The sequence below is a fragment of the Heterocephalus glaber genome, unplaced genomic scaffold, assembly GCF_053883595.1.
Source record: "Heterocephalus glaber isolate CG9 unplaced genomic scaffold, H.glaber_assembly_v1.0 deba00000942, whole genome shotgun sequence".
In the NCBI taxonomy this organism is placed as follows: Eukaryota; Metazoa; Chordata; class Mammalia; order Rodentia; family Bathyergidae; genus Heterocephalus; species Heterocephalus glaber.
Genome location: NW_028258174.1, coordinates 5,399,989 through 5,423,729, shown reverse-complemented (window position 1 = coordinate 5,423,729; position 23,741 = coordinate 5,399,989). Strand labels below are relative to the sequence as shown.

The 23,741-nt window shown below is 36.1% G+C and overlaps 1 protein-coding gene across 1 annotated transcript in view; it reads right to left on the bottom strand.

Moving 5' to 3' along the window:
- The window catches only part of Slc16a10 (solute carrier family 16 member 10), a 153,754-nt gene that overhangs the window by 53,251 nt on the left and 76,762 nt on the right, over nt 1–23,741 (bottom strand). Inside the window, exons 2-3 of the mRNA XM_004873995.4 lie at nt 8,481–8,625; nt 4,566–5,019 (exon numbers count right to left, since the gene is read on the bottom strand). Coding sequence (XP_004874052.1) covers nt 4,566–5,019; nt 8,481–8,625 — 599 coding nt within the window. The remainder of the gene's footprint in view (nt 1–4,565; nt 5,020–8,480; nt 8,626–23,741) is intronic.

The window sequence follows — 23,741 nt, the reverse complement described above, 5'->3', positions numbered from 1 at the left end:
AGCAAGGGAGGAGAGGAGATCCAGAGGGGCCAGATCATGGAGGACCCTGAAGGCCACTGTAGGGACATTAATTTTTACTCTTAGAGAATTTTCTCATTTCCATTAAATATTCTAAGCAGAGAGACAGGTTTAAAAAGAATGGCTGTGGGTTCCGTATAGAGAAGGTACTCCAGGGGACTAGAAAGGAAGCTACTGTAGTGATTCAGGCTAAAGGGTGGTAACCTGGCTAAGGTGTTAGTAGTGAGAGTAATGAAAGGTGGCCTGATCCTGTATATGGTTTTTTTGTTTTGTTTGTGGTACTGGGGATCGAACTCAGGACCTTGTGCTTGTGAGGTAGGAGCAGCACCACTGAGCTAAATCCCTGGCCCAGACATGTATATGTTTTGAAAGTAGTCACCAGAATTTCCTGACTGGATCAGGGTTGTGGTGTGCAAGATAGAAGAGCTAAGGATGAATCCATAGTTTGGGACCTGATTTACTGAAGGATGGAACTGCCATCTCCTGAGATGAAGATGGCTGGGGGCAGAATAAGTTTTAGGGGATAAGATCAGAACTTCAAGGTTGGACATGACCTAGAAGCTATGCAAGTGGAGGTTTTAAGCAAGCAGCTGGATATATAACTCTGCTGGAAGACTCAGGAAAGAGATTTGGGCTGGAAATATAAATTTGGAGTCACTGGCATAATACACAATAGATATACATAAATACACATGAGCCTAGTAATTGTAATTAAAAAAACCAGTATGGTTTTTACATATGAATATGAACTCAGGAGACTGGATTAAACTAGCAGAGGAATATATACAGGAAAATATCAAAGATGAGCACCAAGACACACTAATGTTCAGGAGTTGGGAAAATGGAGCCAGCAAAGAAACTTAGAGGGAGTGATGGGGAGGAAGGAATAAAAACCAAGAGCATGCCACGCTCCTGGAAGCTAAGTGAAGGATAAGGTGAAACCATAAAAGGTTAACGCCAAAACAACCCTCAAGTAAAAACTGAAGTAGTTGCTACTAGGAATGGTTGTTTAGGAAGTCAGACCTCACTCAAACTAATCTCTAAAACTTATACCCTTATAATGAGATAAATGGCCAAATCTAAAAGGGAGGTCATTTGACAGCTTCCAGGAGGCAAAAAGGATTCATTTTTAAAAGTCAACTACAAAAAAGATTAAACCTCCAACCTTTCTTTAAGAGAAAGCATATATATTTTCTCTCAAATTTTTAATAAAGCTGTGAGAACTTCATTGTACTTCTGAATCTTCAAAGATATAAATTTAAAAATTAATTCTTTAGTTGATTAAAGATCCAATTTTAACACAAAACTTATATTCACAGCCCAACTCCAATATTATGAAGCTTTTTCTGCTTTTCCAACTGGAAATTTTCTTTCTCCTATGAATCTTCTGTACCTCCCCTTAAAACTATTCAACTGGTGATCATATCTTAAATTTTTTTTTTTTTTGGTACTAGGGATCGAACTCAGGTCCTTGCACTTGTGAGGCAGGCAGTGTAATCACTGAGCTAAATTCCCAGCTTGATACTATCTTAAATTTTTAAAACTTATTTTTATGCCAGAATTGGGGTAGATGCTTTATATACATTTTCTCTAATCCTTATAGTAACTCTCCAAAGTGGGATTTATCTCTATTTTATAGATGAGGAAACTGATACTTAGAAAGTTATACAACTAGTAAGGCATAAAATCAGGATTTAAAACCAGATCTGTCTTACTTCAGAACCTCTGCCCTTCAACTGCTACACAATCCTGCCTCTTGTGGTGTGATAATTTTTACTATCAAAATTTAAAACATACCATTGCCAACTGAGTTGGGTCTTGACCTTGAGTAAATTATTTAATCTTTCAGTTCTGTAATATTCTCATCCATTAAATAAAGATGAGATCTTACATTGTTGTGAAGATTAAATTTAAAAACATATGTCAGAGGGCCGGGGATTTAGCTCATGGTTCTGCCACCTGCCTCGCAACTGCAAGGTCCCAAATTCAATCCCCGGAACAAAAAAAAATGTATGTCAGAGTGTTTTATTAAACCATACTGGTTTTTATTATTACATTTACTAGGTTCTATGCGCCATCAGATCAAGTTCATATGTTACATGTATGTCACCTTCAATAGTCAATAAAGGGCTTAATATGCATCAAAATCATCTACTATGCTTTGGAAGGATTTGAGACATTTTTTTTCCCTATCTAAGGAGGAAACTAGCATCCAATTTCATGAAGCCTGGGTTAACTATTCACAATCCAAACTTTATTAAATTACAACAAAGTTACCAACTCAGTGCATTTACCAAAGACAAGACCTCAACAGCCTGTGTGGCATTTAATTATCCTGGTGTTTCTTCTACAATACAGGCTTTTATTACCATGATAATTTAAGAGTGAGAAAATCCCAAATGAAAAATATCAACACAATTTGTAAGAAAACATGCCTGGAAAAAAGGAAGAGCAGAGAAAAAAGGCATGGTTTATTAGCAGAGTTAATACAGATCTTACTGTTCTGTGCATCATCTGATTAACAGCTTCTGATTACAAACCGTATCTCTAACATTGTGTAACTCATCACCCACTGTGAAATTTGGTTTACTATAAGAAAAGACCAGTAACATTTATTGAACTTCTTTAGACATACTCACTTTCCCTCTAATAAGATGTACAATGTGGTGGGATACACAGGGAAGTGGCCTAATATGCTATTAAGTAGGATTAGATTTGCTCCCAGCTAAGAACCATGGAAAGGAACCAACCCCTGCATTGCTTTTTACTCAGATGATTCTTGAGAAATCACTTACCATCTCTGTTAATGATGGATCTGTTTTCCAGTCTATAAAATGAGACCTAACATTATTTATTTTGCCTACTTTATAGGTTTACTGTGAAGGTCAAATGAAATCTGCAGCAGGGAAACAAATTATGTGTGAAATTAATATATAAGTTGTAGGGCCAGGGGTTTGGCTCAGTGGTTCCGCCACCTGCCTTGCAAGCGCAGGGTCCTGAGTTTGATCTCCGGTACCAAAAAAAACAAAAATATATATATAAGTTGTAAATATACAACCAGAAATAACTAGACAGTCACCTACCACGTGTCCTTTGATTAATGTCTGGTCTTAGCAGAGCTGTGATATTTTAATGGATGTTCACCTTGTAGTAACAAAGAAAAACTAAAAAGAATTTCCACTTATCTTTGAGTAAAGACATAATGTTTTCTTGACTAAGAAGCTTAGAAGATAGGCTGATAAAGTTGATTCTTCTTAACAAATCTCTAGTCCAATAAAAATCAGATCTAGAGAGTTTAGAGATACTTTCCTAAAAGTGTGAAAATAAACTATCAGATCAGGTTGTAGCCACATATTCCATGTGTGACAGGTGTCACATACTAGGTCATTTTACCTAGTACCTCAGCCTCTGGAAATTGCCAAATGACTCAGAGTATCAAAACCTGGTCTCTCTCTTGTCTTTCCTCTTTGGTCATCTTTTGGCAAGAAGAAAATAAGGAGAGTTAAAAAATCAAAATTATTTTTAGATCCTACCTACATTCTTAGATGCTTACCATCTCTCTCTGTTTCCTTGGCCTAATTCCTTTCTGAAACTCAAAAGGGTTGATGGTGTAGATATTATCTGACCCTGTGAGCCCAGTAATTCTTTCAACTGCTGTTACAAATTTCCATCAAAACACATGGCTAAAGAAAAATTGCACAAATGTCCAAGATTAGACTTTAAGTTTTAAAAAGCCCAAGCTGACACATATAGTATACACACACAAAAGAAAGGCTAGTGTCATTTTTATCGTTTGTCATCTATGTTGAACTGTAAATACATTTTCAGCCACAAACAGTATGAAAAGAAAAACACAATGAACACTTTTGAGCAAATTTTGCAAAGGTAAACATTTTAAACATGGCTTATTCTTGTTTCAGATAAAGAGACTGAGTTTTGCCTTTGAAATAGAAATAATATAAACTGCTTAAGTACTTGAAATCCTAATTTCTAACAAAAACTCAGCTTTCTTGCCTCATTTATAACTTGCTTAACATTTCCAAAATACTCTTCTGTATAAAGTTCCCATTTTCCCAGAAGTGTCTAATGAGTAGATGTAATGCCTTTTTCTGTCAGAGCCATTGGTTTGTGGATGGGGGCAACTATCTAATTTCTACATCCTTCTGTTGAAGAATAATTTATTACTGTTAGCAAAATCATTACACCAGCTTTGTCTCTGATTATGATTATGAAGTCCCTTTTAGAAAAAGTGACCTATCAAATGCTTTATTTGTTTTGAGATTTCAGTTTTCCTTTTTAAATTGTTTTTGTTTGTTGGGGTTTGGAATTTTTAAAGTACTGAAGCACTGCATGACACAGACTCTGTTTAACGGTCTGATGGATGAGTTGAACTTGTTTGGGAGACCTATAATTTCAACAGTCCCCAAATTACAACCAGAATAATGGTCTGAGGCCAACTTCAACCTGATCTATCTTGTTCTTCTAAGGAATTTTCTAGTATGAAATGATAGTATCTATTACCAGCAGAGCCAAAGATGCATACTCACCAAATGAACATAAGGCACAAAGTATCCAAAAAGTGCAAGTGGTATTCCAACTGCCCACACTGCATAAGCTGTCACCTTAAAGATGGCAAAATTGAAAACTTTTTTTGGAGGACTGAATTTTTTCCTGGAAAAGAGGGAGAATCTGCTGCTTTCACTCTCTTTGTCTTTGGCACTGGAATCAAGAGGTCGGTAAGTAAAGCCAGCAAAAATGAGAACAAACATGAAGACGCAGAGGACCCTCAGTGTATTAAAAAGGCCCATGCTGTCGATCAGAACCCTTAAAAGCAAAGGGAGCAAAATTGTGAAAAGACTGCTGCCAGCGGTGACAATGCCATTCACAAGTCCAAGGCGCTTCTTGAAATAGTGTCCCAAAATGACCAGTGAGGGCTGGTATGCAAAGGAGCAGCCGAAGGCAAATATGATTCCATAGGTAAGGTACAAAGGCTCGATGGAGCTGTATAAAGATGAAACAGATGTAAAGTAGCTTTAATTATTTTTATCATGTGCTTGATAGTATAAGACCTTATAGTAAAAGTAGGTTTTGGTTAATCAACATATTTTCTGCAAATAAAACCAACCAAAAACAGAGGACAAAGTCTTAATAAATCAAGAAAGTAGCACTAGAGATAATTTAATCTAAATGTGTGAAAAATTATCATTAAAGTCATCGATAATTTTGTCTCCCTATTCTTTTCTACAGGTTTCCAGTGAGCCACACAACACTGGATAAGAACTGTGCTCTCCACAGCTCAGAAATAAAGGTCAATGGCCAGAGGGGCCTCAGAAAAACTGACAGTGATTAAACTAATAAATAAGATCTTGTCTCAATTCTAACATTAGAATTATAAAAATCCATTATTTCATGGAATTTTCTGAGGTACTTACTAGGTGATCTAATAAAGGAAAAAGTTGCATTTGATATTATCTTCCCAAAGTTATGTCAAGAACATTTGCACGGAAGCACAATGCGCCTCATTTTCGCTGGCCTATGGGCTACAGACCAACCTTTGCCCTGTATTACACTGTTGCCAGCACTGTGAAAGATAACAAGAAATCATATTCTGATTGCAGAAAGCCTGAATTAAATTGTTTAGTAGTGATCCCAGTTTGTAAGCTTTAAGCCCATATATGTCTCAAAAGAATAATGAGATTAAAAACTTTTATATCTAAACCAAATAATTTTATACCTCTTAAAAAACAAAAGATCATATAATTACATGCTTTGAAATATTAAGGTAGAGTAAAAGAAAACTAAAGTTTTTTGTTAAATCAAATCCAAAAAGCAATTTATCAGTAGTAAAGGCAACAATTTATTAGAAACTAAGATGGAAAAAGTTGGTTAATAATTAAATTTTGGACTATAATGCTAATCTAGCAATATGCTGAAGTAATCTACAAGGAACTCTAGAATCTGATAAAATTAAGGCACATGGGCAAAGTCTCTGAGACACCTTTCCCCCTTGATTACTCTAGCTAGCACCATCTTCACATCAAGCTCAAGAATAACTTCTAGGTTCTCCCAGATTAATCTCACTTTACTCTTATCACTCTTTACTGAATCTCTACTTTTCATTCTACAAACATATTAAACAATATGTTTAACTAACTAATATGTACTAGTTACGTAAAGAAAAAATATTTCAAAATGCGGTTCTCCCTTCAAGCTATCCATTTCTTAATAAAAAGATATCTACCCATAATGATAAGAATACCAAAAATTTAAAAATACTACTTCATTCTGCATCAGATTTTCCACATAAGCAGTTTTCCATAACTGCAACTTCTTAAATTGTCAAAACTCCTAATCAATTTTAAAAGAAAAAATCTAAAATCCATACATTTCTTTGCCTCCTTCAAAGTGTATAGTAAAAATAGTACTGGGCCCAGGATTTAGCTCAGTTGTTTCACTGCCTGCTGTGCAAGCGCAAGGACCCAAGTTTGATCCCCGGTACCAAAAAAAAAAACACAAAACAAACAAACAACAAAAAAAATAGTACTGACACTAAAATTATCGCTATAGTTTTATCACAGTATTACGGTATAATGTTGTCAGTTATAAGACCAGATACCCACATATATACATCAGAAACATTCTTCTGAGCACATTTTAAAATGCTAAACACTTGATGAGATTAGCTTCATATCTCTCCTTCATAATAAAATAGGTACCTTTGTGTTGTGCCTTTTTAATTTCTAAATATTCACCTTATAAGAGATGGTTCAAGTGCTGAAGTCTGCCAACTGAGTAAGAGCAGTATAAACACCAAATGTATACAAAAGGATTGAAAGAAAGGAAGTGATTTGACCCAAGATGTTGGAGACAGTTTTTCTAAGAAAGCAGAATGAGAACTAGAGGAAAAGTGAATCCACCATTAGATACTAGAATTTATCCACATTTCTCCTTGTTCCTGTATATTGCTCTGAAATTCTGACAACCTTTTGCCAAGGATTAAATAATGAAATTGAATAGGAAATATGTGAACACTTCATGTAAGGGAAATCTGGTTTCAAGAAATTTTGCTTCTTCTGAATGGGGAAGAACAAACTAGGTTACAATATAAAATACATATCATTTTTGTTTGTCGGTGGCCAAAAAAGTTTGAAAACCAGTATTTGCTGCTGTCTATATGTGCAGTTTATCTGCCAAACTAAGTAACAAGTTATACATGCTTTCTACCTTTCAATCTTCTCTGTACAAAACAAAGCTCCAGTGCTGATATACTCAGCAAGTGGTAGAGCCACAGGTACATACAGAGTGTGCCTGGAGGCCTCCAATTCAAAGATATCTGATGAGACATTAATAACACAATGTTACCTTGCTGCCAAAAAGGACTAAAGATAAATGATCTCACAGAATTACCTAAAAGCATCTTATTCTAAATAAAACTTTCCTCTTTAAAAATAACAATTTTAAGTTAAATAAAAGTATGAAAAGTTAGATAAAAGTATGAAAGAGGCTCACTTCATATTCGAGGAAGGAGTATGGTAGAGTAAAACCAAGGTTTTTGCTGAATGCCAATATTTAAAAATAAACAAGGCAAAAAATGCAAATTTGACTTTTTCCGTCCAATGACTATAATCATGTTTTTCAACTAAAGTTGCATGATAATAAGTAGGAAAAAGAAAGAGACAGGAAATGAAGATAAACCACTGAAGTAAAAACAAAGCATGGAAATGATCTTATGTCTTCTTGTTAATCATGTCCTGCTAGCCAAAGGTACATACTAAACCAGTGTTTCTCTCTCTGCAGATTATCCTAACCATGCAAGGGTATTACTAGATCTGGGGCTGTTTCATAAAGTAATGACCTGATCAACTCCTTGTAGTTAGTCCCTCTTCAGCACACTACATCTTTTCTTGAGACATAGAGAAAGTGTGGTGACTTTTAAGGTGGCATTTGACTGCTTCATTTTGCTATAGTATTTAAATATTTTAGTGTGTTCTTTTCTTTAAAGTACAGACAGGAATTCTCTACCCATGTTGGAATTATTAAGAGCCTTCTTCCAATTAATTAAAGCATTTTTATACCAAGCTTATAAACAACCACATTAAAATCCCACTTGTACCCCTTTGGGTCTCAGACAGAGCTGAACTTAAAACTAAGATCATTACTTTAGATAACTCACAGTTATAACTTGATTACTTTAGGAATTTATGAAAATGGAAAAACACAGAAGAAGAAACATTTTTCTTGACTCTAGGGAACTCATATATGCTAAGGTCTAAATCTTAAGCACTGCAAGCAAAATCTTTAAAATTCTCAAATTCTGATTTACTGCTATGGATGGCAATTCAATTTACAAGTCATATTCCCTAATGTTTTAAGGATCTTCCTTATAAACTGTAAAGTTTCTGAAAGGAAAAGTTTAAGGTTAACAGTTATTCAAGAGCTACATAAAGAAACCAAGTCCTTACCTTACAAAAGAGCTGGACATGAGTCCAATGAATCCCACAGCAGCACCCACAACAGCTGTTTTCCGACAACCAAGCATGTCTGTGAAGACACTGACTACAGGGCAGCAAAGGAAAATCATCCCCATGGACAGAGAGCTTACCCATGCTGTAAAAGAGGGAAAGGGGGCATTATAACATGGTGAATTATATTTACACTCATCCCACTGGATATAATACACATTTAGAAAATATGCGTGCAAAAAGGTATTACCTCACTGATGCATGGGGGGAAACTGGAATAAACTGGTAACAAATCTGCTCACAACTCAAAGTACTGGCTAATTAGGATTTGCATAATGATTTTATATATTTAATTTAATTCTTGTAAAGTTTGTGCCTTTTACTAAACATTGTCCTATGACCCTGTTTCTCTTTTTTTTGGTATAGGGGATCGAACTCAGGACCTTACGCTTTAGAGGCAGGCACTGGAACCACTGAGCTAAATCCCCGACCCCGACCCTGTTTCTCTTAATATCTACCTATGGTGCGAAGCAATTTCTAATCTATGGGGAAAAATTTATTTTTAAAACTGAGATATATTTAGTAATGTATACCTAGGTGGTCACACAGCAAACAAATGGTGACCACTACAGTCAGAGTAGTGATTAACTCTTGGGGGAAAGATTATAATCATTTGGACCCTACAGTTAAGGTATAATCATTTGCATAGGGCCTGGACCTAGTTCTTTTGCTAAGAAAATGGATATAGTAGGAGGTAATTTTTGACCTGGATATTCACTTTACAATTATTTATAACATTATAACTATGGTTTTGTACATTATCTTTATATCTCATTATCTTAATTATCTCACATTATAATATCTCAAATTATCTTAATTATCTCATAATTTTATACCAATTATTCACTATACAATTATTTATAACATTATAGCTATGTTTTTCTACATTATCTTTTATAATAAAAAATAAGAATCAGAAGTCCTAACTTCTGGCTCTGATTTTATTGGTTTTGGGGGGGGGTTCCCCCATTAACTTTATTGGTACATTTTAGGTATACAATACAGTTACATTCATCATTGGGATCTTGTACCATTACATGAGTCTCTTGGTTCTTATTTTTTTTCCCCTTCCCATGCCCTCCCTTCACCCCCTCCACCCTTCCCTATTTGCAAAGACTTTGTTTCCATTTTTTTCCTCTTCTCATATTTTTTCCTTTCCCTTTTTTCCATTCCTCTACCCCTCCCAATTCCCCTGCTCTTTCAGACCTTTTCTTCCTGTTACACAATATCAGTTATACATTTTTAAAATTACAATATTAAGATCTAGGAGACATTACCACAGATTTTACAGAATTTAAAAGGATATAGAAAGCATATTAGAAAAATCTTTTTTGAAATAAATTTGACAACTTCTAATAAGTAACTTAGGAAACAAATTAATGAAACTAACTCTGGAGGAAATATAAAATTTGAATAGCACCTATTAAAGAAAGTATATTCCTAGCTTGAAAACCTACCTATATGACAACAGCAGGCTCATAAACATTTTAACTGACAAATTATATCAAACAATTAAAGCAGAGAAAAGAAGGAACACTTCTCCCCTTGTTTCAGGAGCTCAACATATTATGCTAATCCTAAAATTGGATAAAGATAATAGAAGAAAAAAGTATGAACATAGAAATTTGTTTAACAAAACAAACTATTGGAAGTCAGGTGTGGCAGGATGTAGAAAGTGGTTTTGTTATAGGGATGGCAGTGTTGGTTCAGCAGTGGAAGATCCACCCCCAAAAGTAATCATTTTAACAGAGGAAAGGAAAAAGCCATGTGATCCTGTCACTAGTTGGAGAAAAAGTATTGGACTAAATTCTACAGCTGTTCATGGTAAAAGCTATCAGGAGACTAGAAGTAGAACAGAACCTTCTCAACAGATTAAAGACATGTACTCCATAATTCCAGCAAGAACGCCTTGCATGAATGGAGAAGATACAATGCTTTCTCCCTAAGGTGGGGAACAAGGGCAGATATGCTTACTCTTTATCTGTCCATTAAACTTTGAAACCTAGTCCCCACCAAAATAGTCTGGCAATAAAATGACACAACTAGGATAGGATTGGCACGGCAGAAGCAAAATCTTTATATGTAGTTGAAATGATCATCTACAGAGAAAATACTAAGAAATCTCTAGGAGCCCCTAGAACTTGTATTTGAATTTAGCAGGATTAGAAAACACAAGGTATATATAAAAATTCAGATCTGTGTATAATTGCTATAAATGAAGAACTGGATATTGAAATTTAAAAGTTATGTAGGAGTACAAAGGACCCAGAAAAGCCAAAAACAAAAACAAAAACAGTGTTGGAAGATGTTTAGCACCCAATTTTAAGACTTCTTCTAAAGCTACAGTAATCAAGGCAGTGCTGGTGTAAGGAAAGACATAAAGATCATTGGAATAAAACAGAGAATCTAGAAATAGAACCACACATATATGGTCCAGTGAGTTTTGAAAGATTATTTAATATTAGCATTTTATAGAATATAAACTCGATTCAAGAGCCGAGGAAGAGATAGTGTTTTCAGCAAACGGCACTAGAACACCTGGTATCTGTATATAAAAAATTAACCTCAACCCTTTTTTTCCATACATGAAAATAACTTGAAGGGATCTATGAACCTAAATAAGAAAGCCTAAAACTATAAAACTTTAAGAAGAAATTATAAGGGAAAATATTTATGAATTCAGGGTAGGCAAGAACTACCTAGGATACAAAAAACATGATGTATAAAAGAAAAAATTGATAAATGAGATTCCATCAAAATTTAGAACTTTAAATGACATCATTAAATTGAAAAGTAGTCCTTAAACAGACCATATTTACAATGCATATAACCTATGAGTAGACTATACAAAGAATTCTTAGAGCTCATTAATAGACAACCCAATTAAAATGTAAACATAAGAAGATGATAAATAGCCAGTATAGCACAAGGAATGGTGTGCAATTCTAGAATCAGAAAAATACCAATCAGTACAATAATAAGATTGAATTATACACTCATTAGGGAGATGAAGTCAAAAGTTTTAAAAACCTTGTCATGACTTTTTCTTTTTGTTGGATTCTCCCCCTTTGCATTTAATTTGTCACACCCAATGGATTCATTCTGCTGGGGTTCCTGGGGTTATGATCCTCACTGTCTTTTCCTAGAGTATTGTCTAAAATTTTTTGGAGTGTTGGTTTGGTATTCATGAAGTTCCTGAGGTGCTCTTTATCATCAAAGTATCTTATTTCTCCATCAATTTTGAAAGATAGTTTTGCAGGGTACATCAATCTGGGTTGGAGACTGTTTTCCTTTAGGGCTTGAAATACATCACTCCAAGCTCTTCTTGCCTTGAGGGTTTGCATTGAGAAGTCTGCTGTGATTCTGATGGGCTTTCCTTTGTATGTGATTTGTTTCTTTTCTCTCACTGCTTGTAGAATTTTGTTCTTCTGTTGGATTTCTGGAATCCTAACTATTATATGCCTACATGTAGATTTTTTTTTTATTAAGGCTAGCTGGAGTCCTATATGCCTCACTAATCTGTATGTGAAGTTCTTTTCCCCTCCTTGTGAAGTTTTCTGCCATCACTTCTGTGAACAGTTTTTTTATGTCATCTGCACTCTCTCCTCTTTCTTCATTGACTCCAATTAGCCTTATGTTATTCTTCTTTGCATCGTCTAGCAGCTGCTGGATTGATTTCTCGTGTTCCCTTACAATTTTAAAGCAATTTTTCTTTTCCTCCTCACTAATTGCAATCTTATCTTCTATATGTGAAATTCTATCCTCACATCGGTTCATTCTGCTGCACAGACTTTCGATGGAGTTTTTAAGCTCCTGGAAATCTGTTTGTATCTGTTTTATGGATTCCATTTGTTTCCTATGTTGGGATTCCATCATATTCCTCAGATCCTCTATTTTTTTAATCTGTGTCCTCTCTAGATTTATTAATCATGTCTTGTACCATGAGCACAATCTTTGCTGTTATCTGAGTAATTATTTCTGATTTCATTTTTCCCAGATCCTCTTTTGTTGCCAGTTCACAGAGTCCAGGTAGTTGAGTATCAGAATGTTCCATCTCGTTTCCCTTTGGGGTTGCTGTAGGTGATCTGGAAGTCTGTTTTTGAGGCTTATGTGTCTTCTCATTTCCACGAGGGGGGGGGGGTGCTTCTGGCACCCACGCGGCTCACTCTCTCTGCCCTAGGTGCCTGGGATGGAGGCGGGGAGCTTCCTTCCGGGTGCTGGGACTGGCTGAGCTTCACTGCCCTAGAAGCCTGGGATGGAGGAGGGGAGCTTCCTTCCGGGTGCTGGGACCGGCTCACCCTCTCTGCCCTAGGAGCCTGGGATGGAGGCGGGGAGCTTCCTTCTGGGTGCTGGGACCGGCTCACCCTCTCTGCCCTAGGAGAGAGGTTCTGATTTTATAAAAGTTCAAACAACAATAAAAAAGAGAAAAATAAATGTACGTAAGTACAAACAATCATAACTGTGTGTTAACAGGCTCTCATAGGATGTCAAGTCCATAAGTTCTTCCAAGAAAGTATAACAAACTAAGGGGGTCCACATGCACATGGGCTCTAGAACAATCCATCCTGATTTGAATCCCCAACTATGCAAATACAATATGTCCTTCGCAAGTCACTTCCCCTCTGAATCTGTTTTCATAGCTTGAAAATGTATAAAACACATGCCTTCCATAATTACGAAGGATTAGAAAAAGAATATCTATATATTTATATCTATATATACATATATATTTGGGTACTGGGGTTTATATATATATATTTGCAGTACTGGAGCCCTTTCTTTTCTGTCTTTTTGTATTCTTCCTTCCTTCTCTCCCCCTCCCCACTTCTGCTCTCCCTCTCCCTCCTTTCTTTCCTTTTCTTGCTTCTTTCCTTCCTTCCTCCCTCCCTCTCTTCCCTCTCCTCCTCTCCCTCTTCCTCTTCCTTCTCTGCCCCTGCCCCCCATAAGGTCTTGCTAAGTTACTAAATTACCCAGGCTGGGCTCAAACTTCCTGCCTCAGCCTCCCAGAGTATTGGGACTGTAAGTTATGCACTACCATGTCCCACTCTAGAAAAAGTATATCTTAATCTCAGTATCTGACATGTAAGCATTTAATAAGCTAGAGTTTTAACAATGGCAACAAACTGTCTTAAAAAATGGAGATCATCTGTACAGCTCTATCCAGCTCTGAAACTCTGAGTGAATTTCTCTACTTTCTTAGCAGAGGAAGGAAGCCCAAACCTGATGCAAATGATCATTTCTTTATATTGTGTCAAAATGAACCTTTATCATACTACTATTTCATTTATTTCTTGGCCTTCTTGCATTTTCACTTATTTTAAAATTACATATACAGTATTTTAATCATATTTCAATTTTTGTTCTACCCTTACCAGAAAGAAGACTGTAATCTTAAAACACAATGAAGATGGCCAGGGATTTAGCTCAGTGGTACCACACCTGCCTTGCAAGCATAAAGTCCTGAGTTGGATCCCCCGTACCAAACAATGAAGAGACTGCAAAGAATGCCATCTTGACTTAGATGTTAGCGGAGATTTTGAAGTTAAGAGTAGAGGGAGGCTAACTGGCCAAATAAATTAGCAAAACCCAATCCCACACTTGTAAAGCCATCTAGTATGAAGTCTGCTTATAAGACTTTTTAGTCTACTATCTTATATAAAAATTTTACAAATTCATAATAATTTAATTCCCTTCAAAAAAAAGTTTTGTAAACCACCCTCACCATCAACTCCAACTGCCTTGCATGACCTGCAGGAGAAAAAGAGGGCCCACCCTGTATCTATCATCAACACCAGCCACCTGTGCACCCTGTGGGAGAAGAGAGAGGCACTTCCCCACCCCTAGACACCAGTCACCTGGCACACACTGTACAGAAGAAAAGGAAAGTGGCCAAACTCCCAAATCCTAGCTGGTTCTCCACCTTGGTTCTCCTCAGCACAGGGCAGCAGAGATGACAACCAAAAGACTGACCTGACTGAGGACAAGACCAAGACCAGGAGTGTTTTACTCCAGAACTAAAATGTTACCCTACTGCAGAGACTGGCTGAAAGACAACCTAGGGAGAGGCTTGGAGATGGTGAGCTAGACAGAGATACCCTGAGATACCCTGAGAAGCTCAAGCTCAAGCCAGGAACATCACAGGGCCTGTATTCTGTGGCGGGAGGCCAGTTTGGTGGATGTAGAAGGGGGTTGATATGAAGGAGATGGTATTTAATCCAGTGATCTGATTGAGCTTTTGCACCATTACCTCCATTCAGCGGAAGATAGTATAATATGATTTACTATAGGTCACTATCTGGGTTGCTTAAGTGTCTACACTAAAATTATAGACCTCTTTGCTTTGATTAAAACGTCGTTCATGAGTGGTTCTAGAGTCTGTCAGTATCCAGTTTATTTTTGATGCCATTGTTATCACTGACTTTAATACAGCCAAGGTGACATAGTTGGTGCTGTCAATTGATTTTCTCTGTATTCCAGTTATCTGGATTGCCTGGGGGTCATAAACAAAACTGTGGCTCATTCCAGAGAATCAGGCACTAGGCCAAAGAAAATGCAAACCCCAGCAAAGAAAATGTACCAAAAAATAGAAACATGAAGAAACAAGGCAATAAAATGCCTCCAAAAACTCCCATCTCCCCCAAAGCCAATCCAGGTGCATCACAGAAAAGGAAATCATAAGCCACATAGCAGAAATGTCTGAAAAGGTATCAAAGGAAGTAACAAAACAATTCATTAAGGGCTAGGCAAATTCAAAGACAATGTAACTAAAGAGCTAATAACCCAAATAAATCAAATGATAAGCAAGACTAGAGAAGACAGTAATAAAAATCTAGTGGAGCTAAATAAAGATATATGAAAACATGAGCACTCAGCATAGAAAACGATGGGAATCCATAGAAAGGACTTTTTTAAAAATATAGTTTATTTACTCTAACAGCAACACAGAAAAAAAGCCATATTAAGGACACAAAAGGAAGTGATGCAGAATTCAGATACTAGTTGACTTTGGATCTGAAGCTCAGACACAACACAGCCCAGGTTCTGAGAATGGATGAAGAACAGGACGGGCAAGTGATTTTCTTCTTTTACAGCCAGTAGAGGCTATGGACAGCTCTAAGCAGTGTGAAGCATGCCTGCCTCAGAGAGCAGAGGACTCTTCTTCTAAGGGATTTACCCAAGTATAAAAGTTAATAATTCTATAAGAGTTGAAATAATGACATCAATATTAAAATAAAAGCAATTTTTACATAACAATCAAAAATACAGAAGACTGAAGGAAGAGACCCTGTATGAAAACAGGGTAATTCAGTAGATAAAAACTGTATGCCAGAGGTGGGAATGGAGATGGCAACCCCCCCAGCCCTCCCTGCAACTAGTAACTGTAAGAATAACTCTAGATTTGCCAAAGGTATAAAGGAGTTCTTCCAAATCAATCCCTTCCTTTGTGCAGACTCACAGGACCACTGCTTAGAAGGGCACAAACATCTTGGCTTGTGCTTGAACCCTCTTCTCATATTCCAATTACAGATTATTGATAGGTCTCCCACTACCTCAGCAGCTATTACGTATAGGAGCTGCCCTCTTCTTATCGTGTCTTGCCCCCTCCCCTGTGTGACATCATGCCAAGATGGTTGCTCCCACCAAAGAATAAACCCTTCTTCCCAGCATGCCCCTGTTCCCACCTAGAAAGTAACCTAATACTCGCTCACCTCCTACACCTAGTGACATCACCAGCTCCTCCATTCCCTAGTCACTACCTCACTCAACCCCACCTCAGCCCCTACAAACCCCACCCCAGTCTCTATAAAAGACTCTCCTTGCCCCCGCCATATTGCTTTTGTCTCTCCTTTGTTCAGAGACAGCCCAGCAGATCTGTTCCCTAATAAAGGCTTGTTGTGGCCTGGTCTGGTGTTGGTCTTCGGCCCTTTTACCTGACAATTATGTAGGGCTCAGCTTGAGCTGTGTCTTGATATTTCTTGGGAAGTGTCCACTTAAAAGTTCCTGTAAGATAAGATCTGTTTGATCGTAATGTCCTCCTCTAGGATGGACAGGCACACTGTCCCTGAGTGGTACACATTTGGGTGGAAGAATGGCAGTTCAAATTTATATTTTGGTAGTAAGGCTGGAAAATCACCTTTGAAAAGCATCTGCAGTTTGAACAAGCCTCTTTCCCATGGAATTCCCTTCTTCCTGTGGATGGCACACTCCCAGTTCATTAGGTTCACTGTGCCATTGGGGTTCTTGGTGGGGACAGCCACAAAGCCAAATGGGTGTCTTTCCTCCAAGCTTTTCTCTCCTGGGCGATCCCCAGCAGCCAGTAGGTAGAGTGCTTTGTTTGGGATAACAAAAATGATCTAAATTTGACTGTGTTCATGACTGTGCAATTCTGTCAATGTGCTAAAATCTACTGAATCCTACACTTTAAGTTTGTATATTGTATGGTATGCAAATTTTAAATAACTTTGTTATTTTAAATTTTAAAAAAAGAAATCCAGGAGATTAAAAATACAATTGAACATATGGGCAGCAGAAATGACCAATGTGAGGACATAGTGTCAGATCTACAATACAGAGCTGTGGCTACTGATTGGTTAATAAAAGGTATCTTAAAAACAAAAGAACATAAATAATGGATCCAAAAGCTGCTAGATGACTCAAAGATGACTGATATAAGAGTAACTGGAATTAATGAAAAATCAGAAGACAGCACAAAGGGTATTTTTTTAAAAACCTGTAAGAAATAAGAAACAGCAGAAAACTTTCCTGACATAGAAAAACATTTAACATACAGATAGGTGAGGCATTCAGAACTCTGAATAGCCATGATAAGAAAAAAAAAAGCTCTCAATGCCACATAATAATTAAAACACAAAAAATCCAATATAACAGAATATAACAGAATCTTAAAAGCTGTTAGAGAAAAGCAACAAATCACCTATAAAGAAAGGAAAACATCAGAATTACAACAGACTTCTCAACACAAACCTTAAAGGCACACAGAGAATGGAATGAATTATTTCAAACCCTAAAAGAAAACAATTTCCAACCCAGATTAATATATCCTATAAAATTATCTTTCAATTTTTTAAAAGTTTGCTTTATTAGCACATGTGTGTAGTATATGTTTCAAAGTTGGTACATGCACATAACACATCTTAATTCCTTCTCTTCTCCCCTTTCCCTCTTTCCTCCCCTCCACCCATCTCCTGATCCTCTTCCTTTTCCTAAATATTTGCAATACACAATGTTTACATTCCTTGTGCATAACACATCTCAATTCCTTTTTTTCATTCCCTATCCCTCCCCCCTCTCTCCACTGTCTTCAAAATTAACAAGAGAAATAAGATATTTCCATGATAAAGAGCACCTCAAGAAATTCATGACCACCAAACCAACACTCCAAAAAACTTCTAAGGACATCCTAGAAAGAGAAAATGAAGCTAACAATGCCAAAAGGTCAAACAGAATGAGTGCATCAGGTAGGGCTAGCAATTAAGTAAAAGCAAAAGAAAGCAAAACGGCAACAAATAAATAATACAATGACAAGAATAAGCCAATACCTGTCAATTATAACTGCAAATGTGAATGGACTCAATTGGCCAAAAGACACAGATTAGCAGAATAAATCAAGAAATAAAATCTGAATGCTTTTCACAAGAAACACATCTAAGACAAAAAGAAATTGATAGACTAAAAACTGAAGTATGGAAAACAATATTGCAACAGGTACCCAAAAACAATCAGGAGTAGCTATCCTATGTTTATACAAACCTGATCAAGAGTCAAAAACATTACATTTAGCAGAAACTATTTAGCAGAAAGAGATAAAAATTATATATGCACCAAATGACAGTGCACTCAACTTCATAAAACAAACACTAGTGGACATAAAAGATCGGATAAACATCAGTACAATTATAGTGGGGGACCTCAAAAATTAAAGAAATATCAGAATTGAGCCAAAGCTTTGAACAAGTAGACTTAATAGACATCTACAGAGTGTTCTACCCAACAACAAAATATACATTCTTTTTGGCAACACATGGTACTTTCTTCAAAACAGACAACACACTAAGCTAAAAAAGCATGCTTAATTAAATGCAAAAGAATCAAAATTTTATCACAACATCATCAGATAACAGGGCTATGAAACTAGAAATCAGTGGCAAAAGAAACCACAGAAACTATGTAAATATATGGAAATTAAACAACACACTCTTGAGTTATTAATGGGTCACAAAAGAAATTAAGGAACAAATAAGACAGTTCCTAGAATTAAATGATAGATAGTACCAGTACAACATACCAGAACTTATGGGACAAAATGAAAGCAGTCCTAAGAAGGAACTTTACAGGAGTAAATGCCCACACTAGAAAAAAATAATGAGCTCAAATAAATAACCTAATGATACATCTCAAGGTCTTAGAAAAACATGAACAGTTTAAACCCAAAACTTGTACAAGGAAGGAAATTATAAAGATCAGAGCAGAAATCAGTGAAATGGAGTCTAAAAGAACAATATAAAGAGTCAATGAATCAAAGAGCTGATTCTTTGAGAGAATAAATAAAATAGGCAAACCCTTAGCCAATCATACCAAAAAAAAAAAGGAAAGAAAAGACACAAGTTAATCCAATCAGAAATAAAAAAGGTGAGATCACAAGAGACACTGCCAAAATCCAAAAACTTACTGGCAACTACTTCACAAACTTTTATGCCAAAAAACTGTAGAACTCAGGAGAAATGGAGAAATTTCTAGATATATATGAATTACCAAATTTGAACCAAGAAGACTTAAAAATCTTGAATAATCCATTAACAAAGAAACTAAAGAGTAATAAAAAAAACCCTACCAACTAGGAAAAGCTCAGGACCTGATGGATTCACTGCCAAATTCAACAAGAACTTCAGGAAAGATCTAACACCAACACTCTTCACCCTCTTTAATGTAATCAAGAGGGAAGACATACTCACAAAATCATTCTTGGAAGCTAGCATTACCCTGATCCCAAAACCAGACAAGAATCCAACCCAAAAAGAGAAATAAAGGCCAATTTCTCTAATGAATGTAGATATAAAAATTCTCAACAAGGTACTGGCAAACAGAATGCAACAAATCAAAAAGACATATGCAAGTCAATAAATGTAATTCATCACATAAAACAGAAGCAAGGCAAAAATTACATGATCATCTCAATGGCACAAGAAAAAGCCTCTGACAAAATCCAACATCTAGGGCCAGGATTCAGCTCAGTGATGTCGCACCTGCCTGGCAAGTGCAAGGTCCTGATTCAATTCCCAGTACTGGAAAAAAAAAAAAAATCCAACATCCATTCATGATAAAAACCCTGAAAAGAAAAGGTATACAAGGACCATATTGCATTCTGATAAAAGCCATTTATGACCAACCTACTGCCAACATCATATTAAGTGGGGAAAAACTAAAAGCTTTTCCTCTAACATCAGGAACAAGATGAAGATGTCCACTATCACCACTTCTGTACAACACAGTCCTCAAAACATTAGCCAGACCAATCGGGCAAGAGAAAGAAATAAAAGGGATATGTGTAGGAAAGGATGAAGTCACGCTATTATTTTCAGAAAACATGACAGAAGACCCAAAAAATTCTAGCGAAAGATTTGTAGAAATAACAGCCAAAGTCAGCAGTGTAGCAGGATACAAAACTAATAGCATTCCTATAAAACAAAAATGAACTCGCTGAGAAAGAAATTGGAAAAGCAATACTATTCACAATAGCATCAAGAAAAATTAAATAGGAATTAACTTAAGCAAGGAAGTGAAAGACCTCTACAGTGAAAACTACAGCAGTCTGAAAAAGGGAGATAAAAGAGGCTATCAGAAAATGGAAGGATATCACATGTTCCTGTATAAGCAGAATCAATATAGTCAAAATGGCTAAACTTCTTAAATACATGAGTTAAACACAATCCCAATCAAAATATCAACAGCATTCCTCACAGATGTAGAGAAAGCAATCTAAAATTCATGTAGAACCAGAAGAGACCCAAAATAGCAAAAGAAATTTTGTGTAACAAGAGCAAAGCAGCAGGAATCACAAGCCTAGATTTGAGGTTATATTACAGAGCTATAGCAATTAAAAAAAATAGTATGTACTGGCACAGAAACAGAAACACAGATCAATGGAACAGAACAGAGGAAGCAGAAACAACCCTGGGCACATTCAGCTACTTGATCTTTGACAAAGGGGCAGACATACAATGGAAAAAGCCTCTTTAATAAATAGTGCTGGGAGAATTGGCTATCCACAGGCAAAAAGATTGTGTCTAGACCCATGTGTCTCACTGCAAACTAAACTAAAAGAAAATCGATCAAAGATCTAAATGTTAAAAGAGAAACAATTTGCTAGAAAATAAAATAGGTAAAACTTTTGAAGGCATAGGCATAGGCTGGAACTTTCCGAACAGAACCCCAGTGGTATAAGAAATAATACCAAGAATCAACAAATGTGATCATATCAAATTAAAAACCTTCTGCACAGCAAAGGAAACAAACAACATAGTAAAGAGACAACCTACAGAAAGGGAAAAAAATTTGCCAGCTATTTCTCAGATAGAAGATTAACTTCTAGAATATATAAAGAACTCCAAAAAATAAGAACCCCCCCAAATAAAAGACCTAATCAAAAAACAGAACTGAAATCAATCTCAAAAGAAGCATAAATGCCCAATAACACATGAAAAAATGCTCAACATCACTGGCCATTAAAGAAATGCAAATTAAAACAATGCCAAGATTCCACCTTATTCCAAAAAGAATGTCTATCATGAAGAAATCAAATTATAACAAATGCTAGCAAGGCTACAAGGAAAAAGAAATGCTTCTATATTGTTGGTGATAATATAAACTAATACAACTACTCTGAAAATCAATATGAGGATTCCTCAAAAACTAAAAATAGAAATTCCATTTGACCTAGCTACTCCTCTTCTGTATCTTTCCAAAAGAGTTAAAGATATCACATTACAGTGATACATGCATACCCACATTTATAGCAACACATTTCATAATAGCCAACTCTTGAAAGTGGCCTATATGTCCATCAGTGGATGAATGGATAAAGAAAATGTGGTATTTATACACAAAGGAATACTACCCTGTCATAAAACAGCATAAACTTAGTCATTTGTAGGAAAATAGATACACTTTGAAGCCATAATGCTAAGTTAATAATGTTAAGTGAAATAAAATCAGACATATAAGCTTAAATATCACATGGTGTTTCTTATATGAAAAACTCAAAATACAAAAAAGAGCAAAATAAAAGATCATAGGAAATAGGGAAATAGATTTTTTTCAAATGGGAACAGGATCAAGAGATGAAGTGAGGAGGAGTGGGAAAGGGAATGGTAAAAAATTGAGATGTGCTATGTGCATGTACCATCTCTCCACAAAAAATGTAATCATTATATAGTGCAAACATGTACTAATAAAAATTTTTAATTTTTAAAAAGTCGACCGTATCACAAAGAATATTACATGCATGTAAAATTGTAAAACATATAATTTATTCTATTTTGACTGAAAACATGTTAGTGGGTACTTGGCAATGAGGAAAATGGGACTATGAAGAGGAACAATGAAGCTTTTGGAGGTAATGTATATGTTCACTATCTCGACTATAGTAATGGCTTCACTGGTGTATACCTAAGTCAAAACTCATCAAATTGTATACTTAAAATATGCAGTTCATTATACATGTAAATTATACCTCAATAAAAAAAGAAGCAGGCTGGGGATTTAGCTCAGGGGTGCCTGGACCTCTGCCTCACAAGCGCAAGGTCCTGAGTTTAATCCTCGGTACCAAAAAAAAAAGCAAACCTATATAGGAGATTAACCAAAAATAAAAAGCTAATATTAAAAACAATCATGTGAGATAGATAGTAGGAAAAAGAGAAAGAGAAATCTTTTGCAAAAAGTAAGTGGACCAAGACATGGTGGGAGGGGAGAGGAAAAGGATGAATAAAGAATTAAGATGTGCTATGTATGTGTACCAACTCCCCATGAAGAATGTAATAACTTTATACTGCAAATGTACTAATACAAAAATAAAAATTGAAAAAGAAAAAAGATAAAAACTGAGAATTAAGAACAAATCCACATAATTGATGCTATCAATAAACAGATGTCCCTCTACCCAACCTTATCCACGGAGAAGCTCATATCTCAGCTAAAATAAGACAAACTCCAGACTTTGATCAAGATGACACAGTGAACTCACATGTCCATGCATCATCCTCCATCCAAACACAAAGTAATAACATAGTTAGAATATTTTTTTAAAGAGTTAAAAAAAATACCTGTCCACAGCTGAACTGCAAAAAGGGATGAGCTGGGTCAGCAGGCCTTCAGGACTCCACGTCTAGAAGCAGGCACTGGCAACTGAAGAGTAAAGAGCACTAAGAGTGCTCCCTGGGAGACAGAAGAAAAGCAAGCTGAGGTCGGAGCTGGAACTCCCCTACAACTTGTAAGAGGAGGCTGGAGGCAGAGGAAACTGGATGATATCTGCAGTTTCTACACCAAGTAAAGATTTAGAAATTTACAGGCCTCTAGGAGCCAGACCAGTGCCTGAAACAAAGTATTACTGTGGAATACAACACTTAAATGGCCTGACTCTAAACTGGGAACTCAGAGCCAGTTAGAAGTTAGAAGAAAGTACAAACCATGAAGTAGTGTGAGAAAAGAAAGACTCAAACAAAATAATGTAACTACCACTCAGAATGATTCTGTAAATTTAATTCTAAAACACTAAAGCCAACCAATGCTAAGAATGCCAGCCAACAAATCAGCAATTAAAAAATATTCCAGGTGAAATTAATTTCATAGACCAGTCTGACCACCATTCTAAAATGTATATGCTTGGATTTAAAAAAAATAAGTAAATAATTTTCATTTTAAAGATCAAGAAATTATGAAACAAACGAGCAAAAATGAAATAAGGGCATATGTATTAAAAGAATATTAGAGGCCCAGGGATTTAGCTCAGTGGTTCTGCCACCTGCCTCAGAAGCGCAAGGTCCGGAGCTCGATCCCTGGTACAGAAAAAAAAAGAATATCAGAAATATGGGATGTGAAAAAAGACAAGTCATTGAAATCCAAAAAAATCCAGTAAGGCTAGGGATGTAGCTTAGTGGTAGAGTGCTTGCCTAACGTGCGTAAAAG